At 40.7% G+C, this 23,204-nt stretch overlaps 1 protein-coding gene across 2 annotated transcripts in view; it reads left to right on the forward strand.

The window, feature by feature from the left end:
- The first annotated feature begins 2,180 nt into the window (after window positions 1-2,180).
- Window positions 2,181-23,204, forward strand: part of ARSF (arylsulfatase F) — a 53,832-nt gene continuing 32,808 nt past the window's right edge. Inside the window, exons 1-6 of one of the 2 annotated variants that reach the window (XM_025372938.1) lie at window positions 2,181-2,252; window positions 3,460-3,498; window positions 7,308-7,457; window positions 11,842-11,963; window positions 15,347-15,469; window positions 18,328-18,751. In XM_025372938.1, the coding sequence (XP_025228723.1) occupies window positions 3,488-3,498; window positions 7,308-7,457; window positions 11,842-11,963; window positions 15,347-15,469; window positions 18,328-18,751 (830 nt within the window). In that variant the 5' untranslated portion in view covers window positions 2,181-2,252; window positions 3,460-3,487. Of the gene's footprint in view, window positions 2,253-3,426; window positions 3,499-7,307; window positions 7,458-11,841; window positions 11,964-15,346; window positions 15,470-18,327; window positions 18,752-23,204 lie in introns of both variants that reach the window. The other variant, XM_025372939.1, reaches the window with a different exon arrangement.

A 23,204-nucleotide genomic window follows, 5' to 3' on the forward strand; every position in this document is an offset into this window, starting at 1 on the left:
AAGACATTTATGCAGCCAACAGGCATATGCAAAAATGCTCATCATCACTGGTCATCAGAGAAATGTAAATCAAAACCACAGTGAGATAGCATCTCACGCCAGTTAGAATGGCAATCACTAAAAAGTCAGGAAACAACATGTCCTAGAGGATGTGGAGACATAGGAACGTTTTTACACTGTTGGTGGGACTGTAAACTAGTTCAACCATTGTGGAAGACAGTGTGGCGATTCCTCAAGGATCTAGAGCTAGCAATACTATTTGACCCAGTGATCCCATTACTGGGTATATACCCATATCCAAAGCATTATAAATCATGCTACTATAAAGACACATGCACACATATGTTTATTGCGGCACTATTCACAATAGCAAAGACTTGGAACCAACCCAAAAGTCCATCAATGATAGACTGGATTAAGAAAATGTGGCACATATACACCATGGAATACTATGCAGCCATAAAAAAGGATGAGTTCACGTCCTTTGCAGGGACATGGATGAAGTTGGAAACCATCATTCTGAGCAAACTATCACAAGGACAGAAAACCAAACGCCACATGTTCTCACTCATAGGTGGGGATTGAACAATGAGAACACTTGGACACAGGCTGGGGAACATCACACACTGGGCCTGTCATTGGGTGGGGGCGGGGAAGGGATAGCACTGGGAGATATACCTAATGTAAATGACGGGCTGATGGATACAGCAGGCCAGCATGGCACATGTATACCTATGTGATGAGCCTGCATGCTGTGCACATGTACCCTAGAACTTAAAGTATAATAAAAATAAATTAATAAAATAAAATAAAATCAGGAGGAAAAAAAATAGCCAGACATGGTGGCAGGCACCTGTAATTCCAGCTCCTCAAGAGGCTGAGGCAGGATAATCGTTTAAGACCAGGAGGCAGAGATTTTAGTGAGCTGAGATTGTGCTGCTGCACTCCAGCCTGGGCAAGAGAGTGAGACTATCTCAAAAAAAAAAAAAAAAAAAGCACAGCCCTTTATATGTAAATTTTCATTCTAGGGAATAAGTTCACATCTTCTTAACATGTGTACTTTTGGTGTTTTTAGACCATTCCAGTTCAAAATTCCTCTCCAGGTACATTTACCTGAAGAAATCGGCATCTGTGGTCTGACGCAAGATCTGGTTTCCAGGCTGGACGCAGTGGCTCACGCCTGTAATCCCAGCACTTTGGGAGGCCAAGATGGGAGGATTGCTTGAGCCCAGGAGTTTGAGACCAGCCTGGGCAACATAGTGAGACTATGTAAAAATATAAAAATTATCCATGGACTGGTGGGTGCCTGTAGTCCCAGCTATTCGGGAGGCTGAGGTGGGAGGATCACTTGAGCCTGGGAAGTTGAGGCGGCAGTGAGCTGTGATCACCATCATTTTACTCCAGCCTGGGTAACAGAGAGAGACCCAGTCTCAAAACAAACAAACAAACACAAAAAACAAACCCACCTGGTTTCTAGAGTTTATGGAATCATACAATAGCATGTTTAATGGAGTGTTCCATCTCGCAAAATGGTGTTTTGTTGGGAGAGGGTTATGTATGCCCTCTGATATTTTCAAATCTTTATTTAAAATGCTGGGAGAGTTACTATCTGGCTTTGCATCTGTGTTGTTTAATATAATAGCCATCCATTTGGGGCAGGGTGTGGATGAACAGTACACCTACCATCTTCCAAATTATTTCCCACACTTCACCTTGTTGAATATTATTAAGATATAAAGAGAGGGAAGACCTTCCATTTCCCTCCCACCCGCCCACCCACCACTTTTAATTGGGAGCACAGATGTCCCTGAGGCACTGCTATAAACCATGAGGTCACGGCAATGCAAGGGACATCAAACAGGATTGCTCTGGCTCAAAACAACCAGTCTTAATTCTGGTGAGATGAATGGCTTTGGTGGTCGTCACATATAAGAACATTCAGCGTTAGCAAGAAAGGCTGTAGGTGTTTTGCTGAATGTGATGTTTTGTTGTCTGTGTGCTGTTGTTTTTCTTTTCCTGGATGTGTAGTAGGAGTTGCAAATGTGGGGTGCAGATTGCCTCATTTGCACATAATTAAGATGAACCATCTGGGTGAGCCTAGCATGGACCAGCCCTCCCGTGGCAGAGGGCGGTGAGATGGAGCGGCTAACGCTTTGGCAATGATTCGAGGCAGCTGCCAGAAGAGGCGAAGCCTTTGCAGAGCAGCCTGTTTGTTCTGTTCCCAGACATTAGAGAGACAATACGGCTGATAGGTGAGTTGGGGGAGGTTTGTTTGGACACATTTTCTCAGCCTTTTTTTTTTTTTTTAACCTCTCGTTGAAAAGGCAGAGTCGAAAGATCCTTTGACCTATTGTATTCTGAAACTCAATGGATCAGCTTAGGCATTGAGAAATTGATTCCAAGCCAATTTTAGTGTGGGTAAGTTTCTCTCCTTTCTGTTACTCTCATACCCTTTCTTCTTTCTTCCCTCCCTCCATCTCCTCCTTTTTCTTTCTTAACCAAGAACGTGTGTGTGAGTGTGCGTGTGTGTGTGTGTATGTAGTGTGTGTAGTATGTGACCAGAGTATCCATGCTTTGGAGCAAAATGAATTTAAGGAGGAATGAGTTTGTATTTTGTCCTTAGTGTTATTTTAAGGTACAAATATGGGTAGTAACTTGCAGACTACAGACGGGCTTTTCTTTCACTGTAATGCATTTGGCTGTCATATCCCTTAGTCCTAAACACCCACCCCCCCGCCCCCGCCACTGCCAATTAAATACAACCATTAGTCATTCAGTGGTTTCTGCATTTGCATTAATGCAGTGAAAAAAGAGGCAGCTCATTTTGATTAATTGCCCCTTTCCTTATTCAGGACACAGAGGCTTTCTGAGTCTAAACTTGTAGGCTTGGCAGGACACTGAGACAATTCTCTTGTGCCAGCATGTTTCAGGGTAGGTTTTTCCACCGAGACAATTCAGCCAAGAGCCCTGGGACTTGGGGCAGCAGGAGTTCTTTTAAAAATGGGCCAAAAGATGAGCAGAGCACTTGAGGTCAGGAGTTCGAGACCAGCCTGGCCAACACGGTGAAACCCCATCTCTACTAAAAATACAAAAATTAGCTGGGCGTGGTGGTGCACGCCTGTAATCCCAGTTACTCAAGAGGCTGAGGCAGGAGAATGGCTTGAACCAGGGAGGCAGAGGTTGTAGTGAGCCGAGATCGCACCACTACACTCCAGCCTAGGTGACAGGGCAAGACGAGACTCCATCTAAAAAAAAAAAAAAAAAAAAATGAACTCATTGAGAGTTCAGGATTCGTGTAGTAGTGACCTCGGAAAATCAATTTTAAAATGTTGGAATTACGGATACGGCTCCCAAGTCTCTAGTGAGAATTTCATGCTGGGAACTAATTTAACTGACACATGAATGATACTTGTTTTTTTTTTTTAGTCTTTTTAATCCTGTCTGTGTCTTCTGCCAAAGACAGCAAGAAGGTTCTCCAAGCTGCACAATGAGGCCCAGGTAGGTAAAGCTGCATAATACATTGTGAGCACATTGAATGTAATGTATAATTCTGTGTATTTGTGAATTCAGCCTTACGGATGGAGGCATTTAATATCATCTGTCTTTTTCTTCTTTTCTCTTTTTCTTTTCTTGTAACCTACTATGAGTCGACATACTGTCTTTATATGACTGGCCATAAGATGTCTAAGTTCATTCTCTCAACTTAGTAAGTGTGTGACTTTTAAAAAAAGGTAGGAGAGAGTTAGGCAATTGATATAAATACAAACTGTAAATTTCCAACAGATACATATGAGTTTATGTTTATTTTTATTTATTTTAGAGACGGGGTTTCACAGGGTTTTGCTGTCACCCAGGGTAGACTACAGTGGTGTAGTCATAGCTCACTGCAACCTTCAACTCCCGGGCTCAAGTGATCCTCCAGACTCAGTCTCCAGAGTAGCTGGGACCTCAGGTGCTTATCGCCATGCCCAGCTAATTTTTTATTTTTATTTTTTGTAGAGACAGGTTATCATTATGTTGCCCAAGTTGGTCTTGAACTCCTGGGCTCAAGGAATCCTCCCACCTCAGCTTCCCAAAGTGCTGGGATTACAGGTGTGAGTCACCATTGTGCCCAACCGTATATATGATTTTAAAGCATTGTAAAAACAGGGGGTGATAAAACAATTCAACTAACTTTGCACAGATGAAAAGCATTTCTGTAACTTCGGGAATTTGGCCCACAGTCCTGAGCATGTAGCTTTTGCCTGCAAGACATTCTCCATCTTCAAGGAGATGTTCGCATAAAGCAAAAAAAATTGTAAACTTCTGTGGCTATCATTGTTTCAGAGTATTTACAAAGGACTCTGAGAGCCAATAGGGATGAACTCCTGTTTGTATTTTTCCTCTCAGAGGAGATATTTGAAGTGGGTTTTGAAACATTATATAGAGATGAGATAGGGATTGAATCAATAATCCACATGTCCAATATTCATTACCTGATAACTGAGTAGGGATATGCTGAGAAGAGCGTCATGTGTTTCCTTAAGAAAATATGACCTCAGCTGGGACTGAGCAAAACCATGAAGTGGACTCAAGTGGTCCTCAGATTCCACATTTCTTTCTTTTCTTCATTTCAGTTCTTCCCCCAACTTCCACTTTTCCTTTACTTGGTAATTCCTTATTTTATTTACTTATATATTTTTTTGCTTGTTTTCTTTTCTCCAACAAAAGCTGCTATCCCCACACTTTTTTTTCTTTTGAGGGTCTCGTTCTGTAGCCCAGGCTAGAGTACAGTGGCACGATCTCACTTCACTGCAGCCTTGAACTCCTGAGCTCAAGCAATCCTCCCACCTCAGCCTCCAGAATAGCTGGGACTATAGGCATGCACCACCACACCCAGCTCATTTTTATATATTTTGTAGGGATGGGGTCTCACTATGTTGCCCAAGCTGGTGACTAACTGATTCTCTTGCCTCAGCCTCCCAAAAAGCTGGGATTACAGGTGTGAGCCACTGCAGCCTGACTTTTTAAAAATTTGGAGTAATGATAAATTGCATGTATTTATGAATATTTTGTTTTTATTTTTTGTTTCTTTATTTAAATTCATTTTTCTTTTTTTTCTTTTTGAATTTCTTTTTCTTTTTTTATTGTCCCTTGAGTCAAAAAAGCTGACCTATAAACATTGTGTAGATTTACGGTGTACAACTTGATATTTTGAAATACGCCTGTATTTTGGAATGGCTCAGTTATGCTAATACAAGGTACCTCATCGACTTACCTATTTGTGATGAGAACACTTTGAGTAGATTTTATCAGTAATTTTCAACTCTAAAATACATTCTTATTAACTATAGTCAACACAAGTATAATAGATTCTTTGAACTTATTTCTCCTGTCAAATTGAAATTTTTTATCCTTCGACCAACATCTCCCCAAGCCCCCCACTGGCCCCCCAGCTCCTAGCGGGCATCATTCTAGCCTTTCCTTCTATGAGATCAACTTTTTGAGATTCCACAGACAAGTGAGATCATGTGGTATTGGTGTTTCTGTGCCAAGCTTATTTTCCTTAGCATAATGACCTCCAGGTTCATCTACGTTGTCATATATGACAGAATTTCATTCTTTTTTTAAGGCTGAATAGTATTCCATGGTGTATATGCACCGCATTTTCTTTATCCATTCATCCAGTGATGGACACTGAGGTGTTTGGCCATTGTGAATAGTACTGTAAGGAACACATACACCTACATGCCCTTAAATTGGAATAAAAACTCTAATTTTAGAATTAAGTTAAGGTTAAATCCCTTAACCTTAGAGACTCATTTAAGTCCCTTAAATGAGGTTAAGACCCTGGAAGAGGGAGTTAACCTCAGGAGTCTTATCGTCTCCATCTTCTGCAATGATTTGCCTCTGAGTACATGTTTTCAGACTTCCCTCCTGGAAGGGCATCTACTTTAGCCTTTAAAAAAATTTCAATAGTTTTTGGGGAGCAGGTGATGTTGGATTACCTGGATAAGTTCTTTAGTGGTGATTTGTGAGATTTTGATGCACCCATCCCCCGAGCAGTGTACACTGTACCCAATGTGTGGTCTTCTATCCCTCACTCCCCTCCCACCCTTTCCCTGAGTCCCCAAAGTCCATTGCGTCATTCTTATGTCTTTGTATCCTCATAGCTTAGTTGCCACTTACGAGTGAGAACATACAACATTTAGTTTTCCATTCCTGAGTTACTTTACTTAGAATAATTGTCTCCAACTCCATCCAGGTTGCTGCAAATGACATTATTTTATTCCTTTTTATGGCTGAGTAGTATTCCATGGTGTGTGTGTATGTGTATGTATATGAAAATGTGATATGGATAGATATCTATAGATCTATATAAAGAAAATGTGGTATATGTAGATATCTACAGATCAAGAGTGTCTCTCTCCAAGCACCAAGCACTGCTGCTGAATGGCAGCAGAAGTGCCCAAAGGAATACTCTCTTGGCTTCTCACTTTGCATAAAATCTATAGATATGTATCTCTAAACACCACATTTTCTTTATCCACTCATTGATTGATGGGTATTTGGGTTGGTTCCACATTTTTGCAACTGCAAATTGTGCTGCTATAAACATGCATGTGCAAGTGTCTTTGTTTTTGTTGTTGTTGTTGTTGTTTGTGGGGTTTTTGTGTTTTTGTTTTTTCTTTTTTCTGAGATGGAGCCTCGGTCTGTCACCCAGGCTGGAGTGCAGTGGTGCAACCTTGGCTCACTGAAACCTCCCCTGGCTAATTTTAGTATTTTCAGTAGAGACAGAGTTTCACCATGTTGGCCAGGCTGGTCTCAAACTCCTGACCTCAGGTGATCCACCCGCCTCGGCCTCCCAAAGTGCTGAGATTACAGGTGTGAGCCACCACACCCGGCTTCGAGTGTCCTTTATATATAATGCCTTCTTTTCCTCTGGGTAGATACCCAGGAGTGGGATTGCTGGATCAAATGGTAGATCTACTTTTAGTTCTTTAAGGAATCTCCATACTGTTTTCCACAGCAGTTGTGCATCCCCATTAGCAGTGTAAAAGGGTTCCCTTTTCACTGCATCCACGTTAACATCTGTTGTTTTAGCCTTAGTTTATGCAAAGTGAGAAGCCAAGAGAGCATTCCTTTGGGCACTTCTGCTACCATTCAGCAGCAGTGCTTGGTGCTTGGAGAGAGACACTCTTGAGCTTAGGTAGACGTCTGGGAGATCCACGTGATCTCCAAAGACCCCTGTTGTGTTGTGTTGGGAGGTGGATCCTGAATCCACCCAGAGAAGCCTGATACCAATAAAATCCCCGCTTGCTTTCCAGGAGCCCCTTGGTCTTCATGTCTTTGGTGTGCACACTCTTGAACACGTGCCAGGCACACAGGGTGCATGACGACAAGCCTAATATTGTCCTGATCATGGTTGATGACCTGGGTATTGGAGATCTGGGCTGCTATGGCAATGACACCATCAGGTAAGGCGGTTTCATGGCGAGTCATACATTCATCAGTCATTCAGGTTCCGCAGGCTGATAAATTATACGACTGCATCTATATGCAAAACCAAATGGATTTGTTGGGTATTTTTTAGTTACTTTAAACTTTTTGATAGTTTTAAATTATTTAGATTATTTAATAGTTTCACAATTACATTTTTAATACTTTTAATTTGAATCTCATTCAGTTTTTAAACTTAAGAAATAATAATTGTCCATCTTCATGGGGTACACAGTGAGGTTGGGATACATACAATGTGTAGTGATCAGATCAGGGTAATCAGCTCATCCAGTGTCTCTAGCATTAACCAGGATAGTCATAGTAAAAGCATGGCTGTCCGGACCCGAGTCCTGGCTCTGCATTTACTAGCTCTGAAGTCTTGGAGAAGTCGCTGAACCTCTCTGTGTCTTAGTTTTCTTATTTGTCTAATGCAGAGAAGACTTTATACCCCTGAGTTTATATGTGTGAAGAACTTAGAATAGTACCTAACACACAACTACCCTCTATCATGCAGTCTATTATGAAGCATGATGATCGTATATACATGTACATTGCAGACATAAACACATAAATATAATTATAAATATATGTGATATATTTCATATATGAATATATTCTATAACATAAAATATATATCATACATTTATTATATTATATATCAATCTTTTATGAATATATGAATGTATATTCGATATATAAACATTTATGAATATATTTATAATATATGAGTATATAATATATTACAAATATATATGAATATGTTATTCATATATACATGAATATATACATATTTGTATGTTTATGAATATATATTCATTTTCATACAAATATATTTAAATAAATTTATACACATTTATATATAAATTTATTTAAGTAAATATAAACATATATTTATATATTTTATAGAAGTATATTTAAATAAATATAGGTAAAATATTCATATAAAATAATAAACATTTATATATTTATAAATTTATGTAAATATTTATATAAAACAAATATATATTCATACATATTCATAATATATAAAAGTATATATTATTATATATAAATAATATATAGTATATATTATAAATATATATATTAATATATAGTATATATTGTAAATATATTAATAATATATAGTATATATTGTAAATATATATTCATATATAAAATATATTATAAATATATATTCATATTCATAATATATAAATATATTCATAAACTTATACATATTTATGAATTCATCTGTGTTGTTGAAAATTATGGGGTTTCCTTCTTCATAAATTCATAAATTTATACATATTTATGAATATATATTTATATATTCAATTACATATATTCATAAATATATAAATGTGAATATGTATATTCAGTAGAATTCATTCTGTTTTCCTAATTTGGGGAGCCAACAGATTCTTTAAGGTGATGAGCTTGTATTTTTAACAATGGGCATTCTGAAAGAAGAAAAACAGATATGAAACAAACTCAGAGCTTTGTGGTGGATTATAGAAGCCATCTGTATTAGCCATTCTTATACTGAGCTTAGGAGTACATCATTATAAGACATACATCATACACTTTTAAGATCATTGCATTGTGTGACTAATAGATGCTGAAGGTAGTCATCACAGTTTTCGACAACAGAGCTAAGAGTCATGAAAAAGTAGTCGCCAAAAATCAACCATTACTTATGAGAAAAGAAGGGAGGACTCACCCAAAAGCACAGAAACATGGTGTCCATAAATAGCAGATATTTACAGAGAGTATGTTAGCGTGGGGTATCGGTGTTTTGCTGAAAATACTAGCAATTTGAGAAGTGAGATTATAATGTGAAATCTAAAACCAGGCACATGTGCTCCAGGAATGCAGTTTACAATTTTTTTCTTTGCAAAATAAATAATGTTTTAAAAGTCGGTAGGTGGGCCGGGCGCGGTGGCTCAAGCCTGTAATCCCAGCACTTTGGGAGGCCGAGATGGGTGGATCACGAGGTCAGGAGATCGAGACCATCCTGGCTAACACGGTGAAACCCCATCTCTACTAAAAAAAAAAAAAAAAAAACCTAGCCGGGCGAGGTGGCGGGCACCTGTAGTCCCAGCTACTTGGGAAGCTGAGGCAGGAGAATGGCATGAACTGGGGAGGTGGAGCTTGCAGTGAGCTGAGATCCGGCCACTGCACTCCAGCCTGGGCAACAGAGCGAGACTCCGTCTCAAAAAAAAAAAAAAAAAAAAAGTCAGTAGGTGACTTCCATATCTGAAAAAAAAATTAGATACGCACCTTGGTAAAGCTGGAAATTCTTCTTGCACCAGTTACCTGTCATAATTTCTCTCACGAATAAATGTAGAACTCATTATATTTTATTTTCATCCAAGAGGAGATTAACTCTTTTTTCAGAAGTCTCTCCGGCCTCCAGAGGTCTCTTGTGAAATTATTTTGTAATTGACGAATTACAGTTGTGTGTATTTCTGGTGTACATCATGATGTTTCGATCCATGGATCCATTGTGGAATAGCTAAATCAAGCTAATTAACATGCACAACCACACATACTTATGATTTATATGTGGTGAGAATGGTTAAAATTATGGCATTTCAAGAATAGAATACATTCTTATTAACTATAGTCACCACAATCTGCAAACAGATCTCTTAAATTTATTCCTCTATGTGAGGAATAAATCAAATAGAGGATTCATTCATGTTTGGCTCCGTGAAACACATGTGTCCTTTAACCTACCTGTTCTCGACCCTCACCCCAGCCCGATACCCACCATTCTACTGTCTACTTCTGAGTTTGCTATTTTAGATTCCACACATAAGTGAGATCATGCGATGTTTGTCTCTCTGTGCTTGGCTTTATTCATTTAATCTAATACCCTTCCAGTTCATCTGTGTTGTCAAAAATGATGGGATTTCCTTCTTTTGGTTATTTAATCATATGACAGTTTTGCAACCTACGTAGACTGCAGGGAAATGTATCTATCAAACCGGTGGGTGGGTGGTCTGTAAGTAGTCAGGCATAAGTAAGGTCTGTAAGCAATTAGCCTCGATGAATCAGACCCCATCCCTTAAGCATTTTATTTTGTAAGGCTGTAGTACAGTGAATGGACACCATATAGCGGCACCCAGGTATACGATCCCCGCAGAACAACAGCTGCCTGGAATCTCAGTTATACTTCACCTTGACAGGGGCAAAAAAGAAAAATGAACTCCGTGTGCAGTTACCTCTGGGCACCTGGAAATCATAACAAACAGAGATGTTGTTTATCTTCAGATCTCCCTGTCTGTCTCTCTGTCTCTCTCTCTCTCCTCTTTCTGTTTCTCCATCTCTTTCTATGCCTGTCTGTGTCACCCCTCTCTGTCTGCTTGTCTCTCTTTCTATCTCTCTCTGATTGTCTCTGTCTCCCTCTCTCCTTGTCTATCTCATTCTATCCATTTCTTCCTATCTCTTTCTGTCTCTCTCCCTCTCTCTGTCCTTCTGTTTCCATCTCTTTCTGTCTCTCCATCTCTTTCTATGTCTGTCTCTGTCTCCCCTCTTTCTCTGTCTGCTTGTATCTCTTTCTATGTCTCCCTCTGATTGTCTGTCTCTGTCTCCATCTCTCTCTGTCTATCTCATCCTATCCATTTCTTTCTCTCTTTCTGTCTTTCCTTCTCTCTCCCTCTCTCTGTCTTTCCATTACTCTCTGTCTCTCTCTTTCTCTCTATCTTCTTCTCTCTTTCCATTTCTCTTTCTGTATCTCTCTCTGTCTCTTTCTCTCTTTTCATATCTCTCTTTATGTTCGTCTCTCTCTGTCTTTCTATCTCCCTCCGTCTGTCTGTCTCTCTTTTTCCACCTCTCTTTCTGTTTCTCTCTGTCTCCCTCCGTTTATCTCTTTCCATTTCTTTCTGTCTCTCTCTCTCTGTCTCTCTCTTAAACTCTGTATGTCTCTTTCCATCTCTCTCTTTCTATTTCTCTCTCTTTCTGTCTCTCATCTTCTCTCTGTTTGTCCCTCTCTGTCTTTCTCTGTCTCCCTCTTTCTGTCTCTCTCTTTCTCTCTCCCTCTGTCTGTCTCTCTTTCCATCTCTTTCTGTTTCTCTCTGTGTGTCTTACCCTTTGTCTCTTTCTCTCTCTCTCTTTTCTTCTGTCTCTTTCATCTGTCTCTTTCTGTCCTTCTCTGTTGCTCTCTTTCTCATCTCTCTCTCTCTCTTATCCTTTCTTTCTGTCTGTCTCTCTCTGCCTCGCTTTCTGGGTCTCTCCCTCTCTCCCTGTCTGTTTCTCCTCTCTCTTTCCACCTGTGCCTTTCTGTTTGTCTTTCTCTGTCTTTCTCTCACTCTTCTTCTCTGTTTCCCCTGCCCCCCACCTTTTCCTTCTCTCCAATACACCTTGCCTCTCCTGCTTCAGGACGCCTCACATCGACCGCCTTGCCAGGGAAGGCGTGCAACTGACTCAACACATCTCGGCCGCCTCCCTCTGCAGCCCAAGCCGGTCCGCATTCTTGACGGGAAGATACCCCATCCGATCAGGTGTGCAAACTGGCGGGCTCTGCTGGACTCTGCCCTCATGTTAGGATGAGAGGAAATAAAAATGTGGCTTGACTACGTTAACAAGTAAAAAAGGGCTGGGCACGATGGCTCATGCCTGTAATCCCAGAACTCGGGAGGCCAAGGTGGGAGGATTGCTTGAGCCCAGGAGTTTCAAACTAGCCTGGGAAACAGAGCAAGACCCCATCTCCACAAAAAAATGTTTTAATAAGTTGAGCATGGTGGTATGCGCCTGTGGTCCCAGCTACTTGAGAGGCTGAAGTGGGAGGATCGCTTGAGCCCAGAAGTTTGAGGCTGCAGTGAGTGTGATCACAGCATTGCACTCTAGCCTTGTTGATAGAGCATGTCTTAGAAAGAAAAAAAAAAAAAAAAAAGATACAAAGGAAAGAAAAGAAAAAGCACACATGTGCATAGATGCACTGGCATACACAGCTACCACTGTCCACCTCAAAATCACTGCACTTCTAAGAGATGCAAGATCACCCTGTGTGACTGAGTTGTCTTTTGATGCAATGACAACTTTTTACCTGAATTCCAAGTCATAAGGTGTACGTTTGAGTTTCCCGGGTCAACAAAGATAAACTCTCTTGGAATGAAATAATTAACACCACATGTGTTTACACATTCAGTCTGTCACCAAAAAATATCTTTTTTTCTTTCAAACCACAAAGTCATGGCTGGGCACGGTGGCTCACGCCCGTAATCCCAGCACTTTGGGAGGGTGGATCACTTGAGGTCAGGAGTTTGAGCCCAGCCTGGCCAACATGGTGAAACCTCGTCTCTACTAAAAATACAAAAATTAGCCAGGTGTGGTGGCATGCACCTGTAGTCCCAGCTACTCAGGAGGCTGAGGCAGGAGAATCGCTTGAACCCGGGAGGCAGAGGTTGCAGTGACCCGAGATTGTGCCACCACATTCCAGCCTGAGTGACAGAGCGAGACTCCGTCTCAAAACAAACAAACAGCAACAACCAAAAACCCACAAAGTCATAAACCAAGAAATAGCTATCTGATTTTTGGACAACTTTCATCACAACATTTTACCCATGGAGACAGTAGTATTATCCCTTTGCTCAATTTATATCAACTTTATTTTATTTATTATTATTATTATTATTATTATTATTATTGAAGTGGAGTCTCGTTCTGTTACCCAGGCTGGAGTGCGGTGGTGCAATCTCGGCTCACTGCAATCTCTGCCTCCTGAGTTCAAGCGATTCTCCTGCCTCAGCCTTCTGAGTAGCTGAGATTACAGGCACGTGGCACGAGGCCTGTCTAATTTTTGTATTTTTAGTAGAGATGGGGTTTTGCCATATTGGCCAGGCTGGTCTCGAACTCCTGACCTTAGGTGATCCACCCACCTCGGCTTCCCAGAGTGCTGGGATTACAGGTGTGAGCCACCACGCCTGGCCATATATCAATTTTAGATAAAACAAAAATGAAACAAGAAGAAGGAAATTATCCTAAGCTCTAATTGTCATGTTCTCATTACTTTTTAATTTATTACTATTATTTTGAGACAGGGTCTTGCTCTGTTGCCCAGGATGGAGTGCAGTGGTATAATCATGGCTCACTGCAACCTCAACCTTCCAGGCTCAGGTGATCCTCCCACCTCAGCTTCCTAAGTAACTGGGACCACAAGTGTGCACCACTATGCCTGGCTAATCTTTAAATAACTTAGGGTCTTGCTGTGTTCCCCAGGCTGGTCTTGAACTCCTGAACTCAAGCCATCCTCCCTCTTTGGCCTTCAAAAGTCCTGGGATTACAGACATGAGCAACTGCACCCAACCTGGTGACTTTTTTTGTTTGTTTTGTTTTTTACTTTTGAGATAGGGTCTCCCTTTGTTGCCCAGGCTGAAGTGCAGTGTCACAATCTCAGTTCATTGCAGCCTCAAACTCCCGGGCTCAAGCGATTCTCCCTCCTCAGCCTCCTGAGTAGCTGAGCTTGCAGACACCCACCAGCATGCCCGGCTAATTTTTGTATTTTTGATAGAGACGCGTCTCACCATGTTAACCAGACTGGTTTCGAATTCCTGCACTCAAGTGATCCGCCCACCTCAGCCTCCCAAAGTGCTGGGATTTTAGGCACGAGCCACCGCGCCTGGCCAAAATTAGCTGTTTTAAAGTGTGCAATTCAGTAGCTTGTAGCTCTTTTCCAATACTGTACAACCATCACCTCTATCAAATTCTAGAACATTTCCATCACCCACAAAGGAGATCTTGTCACCATGAAGCAATCACTCCCCATTCTCCCTTCTCCCAGCCCCTGGTTACCAAAAATCCACTTTCCATCTCTACGAACATGTCTGTCCTGGACATTTCACATAAAAGGAATCATACAGTATGTGACAGTCTGTGACTGGCTTCTGTCACTGAGCATAATGTCTTATGGTAGCCTGGGCCAGAGCTTTATTTTTATTTTGCATACTATTCCCTCGCATGGGTTCACTACAGTTTCTCCATCTATTCATCAATTGATGGACAACAAGATGTTTCTACCCTTTAGTGATTGTGAGGAATATAGCTATGAACATACATGTGCAAGTTTTTCTTTGAATACCAGTTTTCAATCCTTTTGAGTTCCTCAGGAACCTCAATTCTTTTGATATTCCCCAAGAGTGAAATTGTTGGGTTGCATGGTTCTATTTTTTTTTTTTTTTTTGAGAGGGAGTTTCACTCTTGTTGCCCAGTCTGGAGAGCAGTGGCACAATCTTGGCTCACTGCAACCTCTGGCCCTGGGTTCAAGAGATTCTCCTGCCTCAGCCTCCCAAGTAGCTGGGATTACAGGCATGTACCGCCATGCCCAGCTAATCTTGTATTTTTAGTACAGACAGGGTTTCACCATATTGGTCAGGCTGGTCTCAAACTCCTGACCTCAGGTAATCCTCCTGCCTCGGCTTTCCATAGTGCTGGGATTACAGGTGTGAGTCACCACATCCAATCATATGGTTCTATTTTTAAAGGTGAGGGAAGTGGGCTGGGGCACAGTGGCTCACACCTGTAATCTCAGCACCTTGGGAAGCTGAGGAGGGCAGATCAGTTGAGGTCAGGAATTCTGGAGGCTGGCCAAGATCAAGGCATGCCAGCTTCAGTGTCTGCTGGGGACCTGCTTCCTGGTTCATAGACAGTGCCCTCTTGCTGTGTCCTCACATGGTGGAAGGGATGAGGGAGCTCTCTGGGGTCCCTTTTGTAAGGATACTGATTCATTCTTGAGGCTCCATCCTCCTGACTTCATCCCCTCCTAAAAGCCCTACCTCCTAAACATTACCTTGCAGGTGAGGGTTTCAATGTGCAAATTTTGGAGTGACAAAAATATTCCCTCCATAGCAACACCTACTCATTGTACTTTTTTCCACGCTACTTCTAGGTATGGTTTCTAGTGGTAATAGACGTGTCGTCCATAATCTTGCAGTCCCCGCAGGCCTCCCTCTTAATGAGACAACATTTGCAGCCTTGCTAAAGAAGCAAGGATACAGCACGGGGCTTATAGGTAAGACACAAGGATTGGTGTTAGTCATTGATCATAAGGTAATAATGTCCTTTGTTCTACCCTTGATTTATGACTTTCTCGGAAACACTTTATTTTACAATGTCTTATGTAAAGGCTCAGTGGCCCATTCTTATAATCCCAGCACTTTGGGAGGCCAAGGTGGGAGGATCACTGAAAGCCAGGAGTTTCAGACCAGCCTGGGCAACATAGAAAACCCTGTCTCTAAAAATATAAAATTAGCTGGGCATGGCGGCATGTGCCTATGGTCCCAGCTACTCTGGAGGCTGAGGTGGGAGGATTGCTTGTGCCAGGAGTTCTTTTATTATTATTATTATTTTTAAGACAGACTCTTGCTGTGTCGCTCAGGCTGGAGCGCAGTGGCACGACCTCAGCTCACTGCAAGCTCCACCTCCTGGGTTCAAGGGATTCTCATGCCTCAGCCTCCCGAGTAGCTGGGACTACAGGCGCGTGCCACCACGACTGGCTAATTTTTGTATTTTTTGTAGAGATGAGGTTTCATCATGCTGGCCAGGCTGGTCTTGAACTCCTGGCCTCCAGTGATCTGCCTGCCTTGGCCTCCCAAAGTGCTGGGATTATAGGTGTGAGCCACCACACCCAGTCTGATTCTTCACACAGCTCAGTGACAGGAGATGTTTTAAAATGAACATATTACAAGAACATAAAATTTTTCTGGCTCTGCCTGCCCGCATAGTCTCTCACCGTGTATCCTGTCACCTGCCTCTTCATTTCACTAAGACTGGACCACATAGGTTTTCTTCTCACTGCTAGGGATGATAGAAGTCTTCAGCCACCCAGTAGTTGTAACTCCAACTACCATTCCTGTTTGGGAAGCCTGGGTTTCAGCTGGCGTGAGAATCACGTGCTATTTTAAATCCCTTCAATTTTTGTAACACATCTGCTGTTGATAAGAGAAGGCAATCTCTGTGGGGTTGCAGGACAGGAAGCCTAAGCCAGTAGCATTGCCTCTCCTCTACCTACCCCCATAGACACTCAGAGGTTGATGGAAGCACAGGCATTCTTGATTGGGCCCTCACCACATACAGGAAACTGTTAATATTCCTAGTAGATACACATTATCACAGCCTCTGGGGGTTTGCTGGGCATCCACATGCTAGCAGGACTCACACGCACCCTTTGGTGATCATTCAAGGTGTGGTGCATTTTACTGAATAAGTCCCTTACTTCAATCAGTTTTAATGAGAGCTCCTTGGATTTCCAGCCAGCCAGCTATTCATCCATCCATGCTGGGTCCATCCTCCATGATTTATCTATAGCTACCATTGGTCATCTCTCTCTGTTTCTCCATCCATCTATCAACCCATATATCTCTATGCATCTATCTGTCCATCCATCTACCTGTCTATCTACCTCTTTGTCTGTCTATTGATCAATCCATCATCTATCATTTATCTATCATCTATATATCTATCTACCCATCATCTATCTATTTATCGTCTATAATCTATTCATCCACCCATTCATCTATCATGTATCTATCTGTCTATCCATCTATCATCTGTATCTATCTATTTATCTAGCCATCCATTCATCTATCTATTTAGACATCTCTCTATCCATCTACCCATCCACCCTTATATCTCTATCCCTGTCTGTTTATCTATCTATCTATCTATCTATCTATCTATCTATCTATCTATCTATCTGTCTGTCTATCTATCTATCTATCCATCTGTCTATCCGCCCATATATATCCATCCACCTATCTATCTACTCATCTACTCAGCCACCCACCTATCTATCCATCCATCCACCTACACATACATACATGCCCCATCTATCCATCCATCATTTATTCGTATCTATCATATTTATCACATCTATCTCTCTATTGATATATACATACACATGTGTATACATAGATGTACACTCCATAATTTATTTTCATCTATCATATCCCATCTGTCTATTCATCCACCCACAACACAGATCTATTTATGCATCTATCTAATTACCCAGTCATCTATCGATCCATCCATCCACCTACACACACATCTATACATGCTCCATCTATCCTCCATCACCTATTTGAATCTGTCCTCTCCTCTCCTCTCTTCTATCTATCTATCTATCTATCTATCTAACCACTCACTCTATCTCTATCATCTATCTGCCTATCTTTCTGTCTACATATTAGCTATCATCTATCTTTCTATCTATCATCCCTATTTATTTAGCTAGCTATATCTACATATACATCTATTCATCTATCTTCCTATCTTTCTGTCTATGTATTATCTATTTATCTATCTACCTACCTATCATCTATATCCATCTAGCTATATCTATGTATACATCTATTCTTCCATCATCTGCAACCTGCCTTGTCTCTGTGATGTATCTATTCTTCCATCGTCTGTAACCTGCCTTGTCTCTGTGATGTATCTATTCTTCCATCGTCTGTAACCTGCCTTGCCTCTGTGATGTATCTATTCTTCCATCGTCTGTAACCTGCCTTGCCTCTGTGATGTATCTATCTTTGTGGCTATGACTTTGTCTTCTCAGTGAATGAGAAAATTTGTAGTTCCCATCCTTGAAAGAAACTCACAATTCTACTTTTCTCCCTTATTTTTTATCCTGTCCTGTTGCTCACAACCAGATCTGAATACAAACTTTCTCTGTAAACTAAAGAACAACAACAACAACAAAAATGTGGCTAAGTGGAACTCGGATTTTTTAAACCAAGGAAAATATCTCTGCTACTTTATTTTTGTGCATTAGCTGATTGTTTGATGTGAAGAATGCTCACATGTTCTTTGCAATGTGCTGGCATATGTCGACATATTGATGTGTAGATGTGTTTGTGTGTTTGGTTTTAGGCAAATGGCACCAAGGCTTGAACTGCGACTCCCGAAGTGACCACTGCCACCATCCATATAATTATGGGTTTGACTACTACTATGGCATGCCGTTCACTCTCGTTGACAGCTGCTGGCCGGACCCCTCTCGTAACACGGAATTAACCTTTGAGAGTCAACTGTGGCTCTGCGTGCAGCTGGTTGCCATTGCCGTCCTCACCCTAACCTTTGGAAAGCTGAGTGGCTGGGTCTCCGTTCCCTGGCTCCTAATCTTCTCCATGATTCTGTTTATTTTCCTCTTGGGTTATGCTTGGTTCTCCAGCTACACGTCCCCTTTATACTGGGACTGCCTCCTCATGCGGGGGCACGAGATTACGGAGCAGCCCATGAAGGCCGAACGAGCTGGATCCATTATGGTAAAGGAGGCGATTTCCTTTTTAGAAAGGTAAGCGTACTAATTAAAAATTCATGTAATAATCATAATTATCTCTTTTTTAAAAGGACCTAGATAGATTTGCAGGGTGATTGTAGTTTTTAATAATCTATTGTACACATCTAAATAGCTAAAAGAGAATAAGCCAAATGACTCTAGAATAAAGAAAAGACAAATATTTAAGGCGATGGACACCCCAATTAACGCTGATTTAAAACAATAAATCATTTGTAATAATTCTTTACAAATTATATGAATGTATTAAATTGTAATGTGTACCCTTAAACTATGCACATCTACAATGCATTAATAAAAATAATAGGGGATGATGGTATTAAAAATATTGAGTTAGGAAATGGAATATTGCTAAATGGTGTAATAGGGTTAGATAAAAATATGAAGTATATTGAAGACCAGTTGGACTCATCAGTTTGTACCTAAAGAGGTGGTACCTTGTTTGGGCTCCTGTTATTAAAATCATGGTCTCTCTATTGGCTCTGAAATTTATATGTGGTCAGACCATGGAGGCAGACTCTAGTAACTCAAACTCACAAATTGTTTATGTTAATTTACAATGCATCTTGCCATCATGTTAATTTACAACAGGAAATATATACATACACTATATATGTATACATGCACTTACAATATGTATGTATATATGTATACATGCACTTACAATATGTATGTATATATGTATACATGCACTTACAATATGTATGTATATATGTATACATGCACTTACAATATGTATGTATATATGTATACATGCACTTACAATATGTATGTATATATGTATACATGCACTTACAATATGTATGTATATATGTATACATGCACTTACAATATGTATGTATATATGTATACATGCACTTACAATATGTATGTATATATGTATACATGCACTTACAATATGTATGTATATATGTATACATGCACTTACAATATGTATGTATATATGTATACATGCACTTACAATATGTATGTATATATGTATACATGCACTTACAATATGTATGTGTATATGTATACATGCACATACAATATGTATGTGTATATGTATACATATGCTATGCATGTATATATATAATATATTTTATAATATTTTTTGTCTGGTTCCCTGATACATATAGATATAGATGGATATAGATATAGATAAATATGTATATACATATCAGGGAATCAGATGAAAAAAGTAAGTTGTCCATTGCATTATGTCCCTATTGTTAAAAAACAAAAAAACCTACTTGGGAAAAATAAAATTGGAAGGCTTCTCTTTGAGCATGTGATATGGAAGAGCTATTTCATGAATTGGATGAGGTAAATGGTCAAAGGTGATTGTTATAAAAACTTTATGCATCCCAGAACACAATGGCTGGAAATTTTCAAGGGTATCTATCCTCTTGTTGTTGGACCTTCTTTCTTTAAAAAAAAGTCTGTGAGCACATTTTTCATTTGCTTTTTCCATATTGATTGAGGTTTAATCTTTACCAATAGCCATTCTAGGATCTGGATTCTCAGGATGTAAGGTGTCTTGTGTACTCTGGTACATAGCTTTGTCCTTACTCTGTAGCCCAAGTGAAGGTGATAAATATGTAGTCTGGGGCTGGGCATGATGGCTCATGCCTGTAATCCCAGCACTCTGGGAGGCCAAGGCAGGTGGATCATCTGAGACCAGCCTGACCAACATGGTGAAACACCATCTCTACTAAAAATACAAAAATTAGCTGGGAGGCTGAGGCAGAAGAATCACTTGAACCCAGGAGGCGGAGGTTGCAGTGAGCTGAGATCATGCCATTGCACCCCAGCCTGGGCAACAGAGGGAGAGTCTGTCTTGAAAAAAATGTTATCTGGGAGTAATGAAGCCGTATTTGCTCTGTAGATGGAACTGAATGCTTGGTGTCACTTAGAGCAAATCCTTCTGTTCCCTGGTACCTTTCCAAATGTGCAGAGTTCTATGAATTTTTACAGAAAGAGCATCAATATGAGCAAATTAGCACCAACCACTCTGAGAGTATAAGATAAGCAATCCCATTCTCTTCTGTCTGCCAGTTCGAGTCTTCAAACATTCCCACACAGTTCTCCTTAGGACTTTACATTAGTACTTGAAGAACAGATCCTATTGTTGAGATGTACATTGTTCACCAAAACCTCTGTCGAGTTTCAAAAGTTACATATGATCCACAATAACACAATATTGAATGGAAAAAACAATGGTGAAGAGGAAATATAAAGATTTGGATGTTGTGACAATAAGCTAATGGCTTAGGTTCATGAATGCTAGAAACTATTTTTATCTGGATTCTCAGTGTATGAATCTCCTACAGTTGCTATAACAAATGGCTATAGGGCTGAGTACAGTGGCTAGTGCCTGTAATTCTAGCACTTCGGGAGGCTAAGGTAAGTGGATCACTTAAGTTCTGGAGCTTGAGACCAGCCAAGGCAACATATGGAGACCATATCTCTACAAAAAATACAAAAAATTAGCTGGATATGATGGCATGCATCTGTAGTCACAGATACTCAGGAGACTGAGGTGGGAGGATTAGTTGAGCCTGGGAGGTTGAGGCTGCAGTGAGCCATGATTGCACCACTGCACTCCAGTCTGGGCAACGGAGTGAGGGCCCTGTCTCGAAAAATAAAAAAAATTACCACAAATATAGTGGCCTAATGCAACACAAATTTATTATCCTGCTGTTCTTGAGGTCAGAAATCCAAAATTAACCTTGTGGGCTAAAATCAGATGTTGGTGGGGCTAGTTACTTCTAGGGGGTCTAGGGGAGAATCTGTTTTCTCTTTTTTCTAGTTTCTTGAAGCTGCCTGCATTCCTTAGCTTGTAGGGTTTTGTTTTCTGACTCAGACACTCTGTGTCTCTTTTACAAAAGGACATTTCTGATTCCACTGGACCCACCCAGATAACCCAGGATAATCACTTCATCTTACGATCCTTAATTCATTCCATCTGCAAAGACCTTTTACCATGTAAAATCACATATTCACAGGTTTTGAGAATTAGGATGTGGATATCTTTGGAATGGGGCATTATTCAGCTGATCACTTTGACCATGACTCTTTATTTTGGCAGCTTAGTTTGGGGTGAAAACTATTTAATTTTAAATCTTTAATGTTCAGAGCTGTACTTCCTCTGTAGGCTTTAGGGGAGGATTCTTCCTGCCCTTCCCCACTCCTGGTGGCTTCAGGCATCCCTGGGCTTGTGGCCGCATCACCCCAGTCTCTGCTTCATCTGCATATGGTCTTCCCCTCTGTATTTGTGTCTCATCTTCTGTCTCTTATAATGACAATGGTCATTGGATTTAGTGCCCATCCTAATTCCGGGATGAGCTCATCTTCAGATCCTTAACTAATTACCTCTGCAAAGGTCTTGATATCCAAATAAAGTCTCATTCCAGGTTCTGGGCTTTAAAATATATGGATGTATATATTTCTGGGGGCTGCTATTCAATCTACTACAATTGTATTCGGTTTCTTCTGGAGGCTCTAGGGGAGGATCCCTTCTGCCTCCTCTAGCTCCTGGTGGCTCCAGGTGCCCCTTGGCTGGTGGTCACATTACTCCATTTCCACATGGACTTTTCTTCTGTGCTTGTGTCTCCTCTTCTCCTATAGGGACAGCATTATTGGATTTGGGGCTCATCCTAATCCAGAATGATCACATCTTAACTAATTAAATCTCTAGAGGCCCCATTTCCAAATAAGGTCCCATTCTGAGGTTTGAAGTGAACATGAATTTTGAAGGGTCACTGTTCAAGACACCATGACATAAGTCTTGTTTTTAAAATTCATTTATTTTTATTTATTTATATTTTGATATCTCACCAGAGCAGAAATTTCCCAATGAATGGCATTTGTGCTTTGTGCTTCCCTGGGTAGCTGAGGACTTATCATTCATGCAGGTGGATTATCAAAGTTAAAAGTGGGTCAGCCTAATTCCGTGTATCCTCATGTGAGAAACTACAGGGTGCAAATGGCTTGCCAAGGCATTCCTGTTTGTACTGGCTTATGGCTCGTGAAACTCTTGATCTTGGTAAGAAATGACTTCCATACCACCATCTCTTGATGTGTCTCAGGGTGTGACTCTAGTTTGAGGCTTCATGAGCAGTGAGAACATCCCCCAAACAGAGCTGGATTTGACTTTTCACACTCTCATGATATGGGAGATCTGTGTTGGCTTGCAGTATGTTCTCCAGTTGTCCTGGCATCTGAGAATCAAAGGAACTGTGATGGTGTCACAGGACTACCAGGTTCATATGCCTGCCACACAGTAACATACCAATACACTGAGGCAGCAGGGTTTACGGTAGAGAAAGGTTTAATAATTGCAGGGCAATTAGTGCAAACATGAGAGGAGACCTCAAATCCATCTCTCTCTCTCTTTCTCTCTCTCTCTCCTTCCTTCCTTCCTTCCTTCCTTCCTTCCTTCCTTCCTTCCTTCCTTCCTTCCTTCCTT

Source organism: Theropithecus gelada, chromosome X (assembly GCF_003255815.1).
Source record: "Theropithecus gelada isolate Dixy chromosome X, Tgel_1.0, whole genome shotgun sequence".
Classification (NCBI taxonomy): Eukaryota; Metazoa; Chordata; class Mammalia; order Primates; family Cercopithecidae; genus Theropithecus; species Theropithecus gelada.